Source organism: Hydra vulgaris, chromosome 03 (assembly GCF_038396675.1).
Source record: "Hydra vulgaris chromosome 03, alternate assembly HydraT2T_AEP".
NCBI lineage: Eukaryota > Metazoa > Cnidaria > Hydrozoa > Anthoathecata > Hydridae > Hydra > Hydra vulgaris.
In genome coordinates this window covers 13156438-13164432 of record NC_088922.1, presented here as the reverse complement: position 1 = coordinate 13164432, position 7995 = coordinate 13156438, and the positions used below count along the sequence as shown (strand labels likewise).

The 7995-nt window shown below is 28.9% G+C and overlaps 1 protein-coding gene across 1 annotated transcript; it reads left to right on the top strand.

Moving 5' to 3' along the window:
* Window positions 1–6798: 6798 nt before the first annotated feature.
* LOC136078480 (histone-lysine N-methyltransferase SETMAR-like) lies at window positions 6799–7785 on the top strand. Its single transcript, XM_065794253.1, has one exon. It carries the CDS (start codon window positions 6799–6801, stop codon window positions 7783–7785), a length of 987 nt encoding a protein of 328 aa, XP_065650325.1.
* The last annotated feature ends 210 nt before the right edge of the window (window positions 7786–7995 follow it).

Below are 7995 nucleotides of genomic sequence, written 5' to 3'. Positions count from 1 at the left end.
TATTTATAATCTGGGTTTAATTATCCTCTAATTTTTTCATTTCCATAAATATAACATATTGGACTCTAAAAAAAAAAGATTAAATGATTAAAAATACTCATATGTATAATTATATAATTATTTTGATTATTGCCAGACTTATTTATATAGGTTACAAAATATAAGGCCAGTTAATAAGTAAAAACACTACGATTACTTAAATATTACTACGAATATTATTGAAAATTTGACTTGAGGTAATTAAAACACAAAAACTGAACAGTAATGCAAAACAAAAAATTGAAATAGAACTATTGAGAAAAAATGCAATTGTAAAAAAAAAAAAAAAAAAAAAAGTTTCATCATTAACATATCTGGCTTTTGCTAGCAGAGCATGGAAGAGGAGGGTCTTCTGAAAATTTTTTTCTTATTATTAAACTGGGTGAAGACAGTGACGTATTTAAAGTAGACGAAGTAGTTCTGTTTTTGCTCAACAAATAAAAAAAGTATCTGAGAGTACAGCAGCTTTTTCCTTATCTTGTTTTGAAATAGTGGGCCTATTTTTTTTTTTTTTTTTTTTTTTTTTCAATTTGTGTGTAATTTATTTTCCAGAATAATATGAACAAGGTAAATTTACTATGAATATATTACTGGTAGGACTTCCAGAAGATCACATGATCTTATCATGAAGCCCTTTACAATCGATATATAAAAAAAGTCGTACATTAAAAAGTTACATATGCGTTATAATACTCATCAGATGTTAAGCAAGTTTAACATAATATTTTATAATATAGGTATATAACATTCTCAATATTGAATATTATAATATAAAGTATTCAATATATTTTGTATAAATTATATTCTTCATACAGTAAACAAAAATAATGTATTAAATCATATAAACTTGAAATACTAAAAATAGATGAATATATTTTGTGTTGAAAATAATTTTTTTTTTAATTTCTTTTTAAAGGAAGGAAAAGACCACTTGAAAGAAAAATCAAAGTTAGGTAATACTATTTTATTCCAGAGAAATGGACCACGATAAGAAATACAAAACTGGTTAATTTTTGTTTTGCAAAATGGCTGTTGAATAGTTTTACTACAACGAAGTTCATATTTGTTTTTGGGTTTCAAATTATAGAGATTTGTAAATACACTAGGAGATACATTTTCTTTACATTTAAACATAAAACATAAAATATTAAAAATATTTAGTTCGTATATATTTAAAACTTTCATTTCTATAAGAAGTGGTGTTGAGCTTGAAAAACGATTTGCAAAATTAATTATGCGAGCTGCGTGTTTCTGATGCCGATAGAGAGATTTAAGTTTGGTTTTGTGAGCGCTTCCCCATATAATATTAGCATAGTTTACATGGCAATGAATAAATGAATAGTATAGTTGAGTTAGTTGTTGTTTATTTAGTATATATCTAACTTTATATAGAATTCCAATGCTTTTAGCAACTTTCATGGAAATATTATCAATTTGTTGATGCCAAGATAAGTTTTCGTCTATTATGACTCTTTAGAATTTTATAACTTTTTCTCTTTTTATGATTGTATTGTCAATTAATAAATCAGGCAAGATATTTTGGATTCTCTTTTTTTTAGAGGTTGGGTAAAAAAGTAAAAATTTTGTTTTATCTGTATTCAAAGATAATTTATTTTTTCTAAACCAATATGATATTCTTTTTAGTTCATTGTTCATTTTACTAAAAAGTATATCTATGTCTTCGTGCGACTGAAATAAATTCGTATTATCCACAAAATTTACGGTCGCTAAGTTAGAAGCTTTGTAAAGATCATTTATGTATAATAAAAATAACAGTGGCCCAAGTATGGGCCCTTGGGGGACACCACATGTTATATTCGTTATTACTTGCGATGAGGATTCTTTATTATAAACAAATTGTTTGCGATTACTTAGGTAGCTTTTGAACCAATTTAGGGTTTTACCTATTACACCATAGCTCTCCAGCTTTTTAATTAAAATATGATGATTAACAGTATCAAAAGCCTTTGACAAGTCTATGAATACGCCTAGTGTGAATTGAGAATTCTTAAATGAGTCGGCAATACTGCGCGTTACTTGGAGAATAGCGTGTTCAGTAGAATTGTTTTTTTGAAAACCAAATTGATTTTTATAGAGGAGTTTATTATCAATAAGATGAGTGTATCTTCTGTTATACATTATTTTTTCTAATATTTTTGAAAAGACTGGTAGAACTGAGATAGGACGATAGTTTGTTATATTTGTATGATCACCTGTTTTAAAGATTGGAATTATTTTTGCTATTTTCAAACTATCTGGAAAAGATCCTTGAGTAATAGATGCTTCAAAGACTTTGAAGAGGATATCTTTGATCACATTAAAAGAGTCAATTATAATATTTCCATTAATATCATCAGGCCCAATTGCTTTATTCCTTTTTAATGATTTAAATGCTATTTCAAATTCATAATAACTTAGATTTGAAAAATTTATAGTTGGACTGGGTGACGATATAAATTCGTCAACAGAGTTGTTGCCTACATAAGGAATCTTATTTGATAGGTTATTTCCAATTGTTGAAAAAAACTTATTAAATTCGGCAGCGATTTCACTTGAATCAGTAACCAATTTTTTTTCTACTTTTATAGCATTCGGCATCGAATTTGTGCTTGTTTTATGTTTTCCAGTAATTTCTTTCATTATTTGCCAAACCCGCCTTGAATTATGTTTGTGTTTCATAAGCAAGTCAGAGTAGTAAATTTGTTTGGCTTTTTTGCGGAGTTTTTCAAATAAATTTTTATAAGCTGTGTAGTTATTTTTATGTTTGTCTGATTTATTTTTAAGGTATTTAACATAGAGTTTTTGTTTTATTTTTGAGGATTTTTTTATTCCTTTAGTTATCCAAGGACAAGAAATGTCTTTGGCGTTAAGAATAATTTCTCGTAACGGAAAATTTGCTTCGTAGATTTTATAAAATATATTAAAAAAAAATTTATAGATGATGTTTATATTCTCATTAAAGTTTATATAGCTCCAGTCTTGATGTAAAAGTTGCTGTATAAATAAATTTAGGTTATTGTTGTTATAAATACGTTTTTTTATTGTTACTTTTCCGTGCGTATTTGTTTTGAGGTCAGCGCTTAAGCAGAAAAAAATTGGAAAATGATCCGAAACATCAGTTTTTACAATACCTTTTTTGAGCGTTATATTGAAACAGTCATTGGTAAGAACGTTGTCAATTAAGGAGGATGGGAACTCTGTAATTCTAGTGGGTTTATTTATAATAGGTACTGTTCCCGTTTTAAATAAATGGTTATAAAACTTTGTAATATTTTGTTTTACATTGTACTGGAAACAGTTTAGGTTGAAACCCCCTAGTATATAATTTTTTTTCTTTTCATGACTAGCTTTTTCTATTATATTATGAACAAGATAATTGCTTAGGTACTCAGTTCTTCCAGTTGGTGGCCGATAGCAGCAGCTTAGTAAAATATTTTTAAATTTTTTGTTTAGGGGAGACCGGGGCTAGTTGGCTCGGTTTTTACTCTATGAGCTCTGTAGCCCTAACAGTACATTTTTTTAAAAATATTAAAGTGTAGTCTTAAAGAGTATAGATTAGGGTATCTTATAAAATTTGTATTCATTTATAAAAAAAAATTTTTGGGGCCTTTCCGGACCCTCAAAAAAAAAAAAAAATTTGCGCCAACTTACCCCACCACGGGGTAAGTTGGCGCAAACTATAAAAATGATTATTAATGCACTATTAAGTGCAAAATTAATAGAAATTTTTTTAAAATTAATTTTTGCAACAATTTTATCCCAAAATTTAATATTACTTTTAGCTGGTACCAAATATTAGTCCGTATAAAAGCCAAACAGTAACCCACCTTTTATCTGTGGAAAAAAAAACTAAACAAAATTTTTTTTAAATTTTTTTGTAAGAATAAATATTTTCAATATTGTTAAAAATAAAAAAAATAAAAAAAAATAATTTTATAAAAATAAATATTTTTTTCCATAGTAAATGCTATGAGCCAACTTACCCCGTGAAAAATTTGTCAACTTACCCCGAAAGCTTTTTTTTTAATAAACAGTCTATAGATACTGAAAAACGGCAGCTTTGAAAAAAAAGTCTGACTGGATATAGTAAACCAATTGTGACTGGAACATTTACAAAAATGTTTTTTTCATACGACTAAATATTTTCTTTGTAAAGTAAAAAGCAAGCAATGTTCTAAAAGTTACGTTTTTGTCCAAAAAACGCATAAATCTCAATATCTCCCATGCGCATGCGCGAATCCTGACAATACTACAGTGAATGATGAAATGGTCAATGAGGAAGTTTCTGAGTAATTTTTGTCACTTTCTGATGAAAGGCTCTAAAGATAAACGCAGTTCGTCAACTTACCCCTGCGGCCAACTAGCCCCGGTCTCCCCTAATATTTATTTCTGTTTGTAAATGAACTAAAAGAAAGATGACGATAATGTGAAGTCAAGAAAACCTTCTTGGAAGTGCTTTTTATTTATGTTAACAATCTTTAAAAGTTCCTTCTTGTTGTACGATTTCTTAAACTCTTAAACCTGACTTATAGCGGGAGAATATTTTTTTGCCAATACTAAAAAAATATACAACTTTAAAACCCTGGACAATTGTCCAAAATAAATTAATAAATAATTTTAGATTTTTTCTTAATATTATTATTTAGATTTTGTGGATTTGAGGAGAAAATCAGCATATTATATCATAATATACATATTATATATATATATATATATATATATATATATATATATATATATATATATATATATATATATATATATATATATATATATATATATATATATATATATATATATATATATATATATATATATATATATATATATATATATATATATATATATATATATTGCTGTTGTATGATTTAGTATTAAAAATACCAAACTCTTGATTGTTGTAGAGTGCTCAATATTTAAGAAAATATATATTTTTTCAAAAACAGAGCGTTTTATAATTATAATTAAATTTTAGAAAAAACAACTTTTAATGGAACTTAAAGTTTCATGCCTATCGGCAATCATCAGCCATGAAGTACAAAATCAAAAATATAAAAAACCGTTTAAAAATTACAAACTACGCTAGAATGAGTTCTGACGTTATATTACAAGAAGACGTAATGGAAAACTAATCTCCGCTATCAAATAATGAAAGGAGAAATTTATTTTTGTGTCTGCATTTAGAAACTAATTCGCCTCTTTTGTTTAGCGGATTGTTCCCTTTGTAAAATAATATTTCGAATTTCTCATTTAAACAAAGCTTACAAATTTTTAACGCAGGATTGTATGATTTACAGCGTTTAATAACATTCCATTTGATTGAAGTTGTAAAATTGTTTTCTTTTAACTCCCATACTTCCTTAGACAACTCAGTGTCGTTTTTGTATTTTTTTATGTTAAAAGATTTTTGATGGTTCGCATAACGTAGCTTAAATGAGGTTTCGCTTATCCCAATGTATACTTTATCGTTGTATTGAGGTTTATTTGAGCTTACGGTGGCTTGGTAAACGATATTGTTAGACAAGCAATTGTTGTTCAGTGAACAAAGAGTTTTTTTTAATGCAATTGCAGGCTTTTTCTGATAATTTTAGATCACCATATAAAATATTTTTGTTGTGTAAGTTGATAATAGATTTGATGTTTGGCATACAGGAGTAGCTTATTTTAATTGTGTTTCTGTTAAATATTTTGTGTAGTTGGTGGTTTTTATGAAAATGCTTGTCAATTAGGGTTAAAAAGCGTTGACCAATTTTGGTTGTAACATTTTTACTAAATGGAGGATTGTACCAGATTATGTTTCGTTTGCGGTTATTTTTTGGAACATTATTTATGCTTGGTTTATATGTCAGTTTATAAATGTATCCTGATTGCTTTAATGCGTCATCATAAAGGTGTGTCGATTTATTAAAAATAACTTCACTTGATGAATTGGAGGACAATTTTAGCTCGATATTTTTTGGAAGATTATTTATTATGCTTGGTGGATGGTTAGAATCAGCATGCACATAACTTAGGTTATTTTCAGGCTTGCAGTATGGTTATATATATATATAAATATATATATATATATATATATTTTTTTTTTCACAAGAAGGTTATGGAGAGAATACAAATACTCAAGTAATCTAATTATACTTATGATATAAATATTATATTTTATTTTTTATTAGCCATTAAATACTGATAAATATACTATAGACACAATTAAATTATATTTTTTAGTAATTGACATAACAACAACAACAACAACAACAACAATAATAATAACAATAACAATAATAACAATAATAATAACAATAATAATAACAATAACAATTAGTATACAGAATTAAACATAAAACCCTCAAACCGTGAAAATTATATACAGAAAAAAAAGAATCATGTTGAAAATTTTCCGTATATATATATATATATATATATATATATATATATATATATATATATATATATATATATATATGTATATGTATATATATATATATATATATATATATATATATATATATATATATATATATATATATATATATATATATATATAAATATATATATATATATATATATATATATATATTAGGTAACCAAAAAAGTTCGTGCGGTTTTTGGTAATTGAATTGTTTTTAGCATTTTTTACAACACCCACATCGCACAAGGCAAGTAGCTTTGTTGCGTAATAGAACGCGTGTGTCACGCGCAGTTGCTGCATATATAGTGTAGGCTTGTAACGAGCTTACAGGAAAGGTTTTGTGTAAAGAAAGGATGGCAACCCAACCAACGATTATTCGATCTTGCTTACTTTACGAGTTCAAACTTGGAAGGAATGCAACACAAGCGGCCAAAAACATCTGCACAGCATTTGGAGAAGGTACAGTAAGTGAACGCACAGCACAGAAGTGGTTTCAGCGATTCTCTTCGGGAGATGAGTCCATCGAAGACCTGCCGCGTTCTGGACGCCCATTGTTGGTTGATGAGGATGAACTGAAGGACGCTGTCGAGTCTGACTCCAGCCAAACTTGCCAAGAACTTGCAGTGAGGTTTGCTGTGAGTGTTGAAACCATCCGCCTGCATCTGCATGCGATTGGAAAAGCGTGGAAGCTGAGTCGGTGGGTTCCGCACAAATTGTCGATCGACAACAAGAAGCAACGGCTTACGATCTGCACATCACTCTTATCACGCCACAATGTTGAGCCTTTTCTTGATCGTTTATTGACATGCGACGAAAAATGGATTGTGTACAACAATACCAAGCGTTGCTACCATTGGTTGTCCCCCGATGACCCCATCCCAAAGACACCCAAGCCCAATCTCCACGAGCGAAAGGTTTTGCTCTGCATTTGGTGGACTACAGCTGGTGTGGTGCATTACGAGCTGCTCCCAACAGGCCAAACCATTACTGGACTGGTCTACTCAGCACAGCTGCAACGAGTTCACGACCTGTTGCTTCTCCACGACAACGCGAGACCGCACACCGCTCGCGTGACTCAGGACAAGCTCCAAAGCCTTGGTTGGGAGAGTTTGCCTCATCCACCATACTCGCCAGACCTCTCCCCTACTGATTCAAATTTTTTCCTTTCCCTGGGAAATCATTTAAAAGGACAGCAGTTCCGAGACCAGGACGCGGTTGAAATGGAGTTGAAAGCTTTTATAGACTCAAAGGGCCGAGAATTTTTTAGAAGTGGAATAAATAAGCTTGTTTTACGTTGGGAAAAGGTTTTAGATGCTAATGGTGACTATTTTGATGAATAAATGTACTTACTTTTGTCGTTTTGTGTGTTTTTATTATATACGGAAAAACCGCACGAACTTTTTTGGTTACCTGATATATATATATATATTTTTGTATATTTTAAAAAATATACAAAAACCTTTCAAACCATGATGTTTTCGTAATAGTTTATGTAGTGATATTCTACTAAAATCGGCTACAACAACAACGAAAAAATCATTACTTTTGCA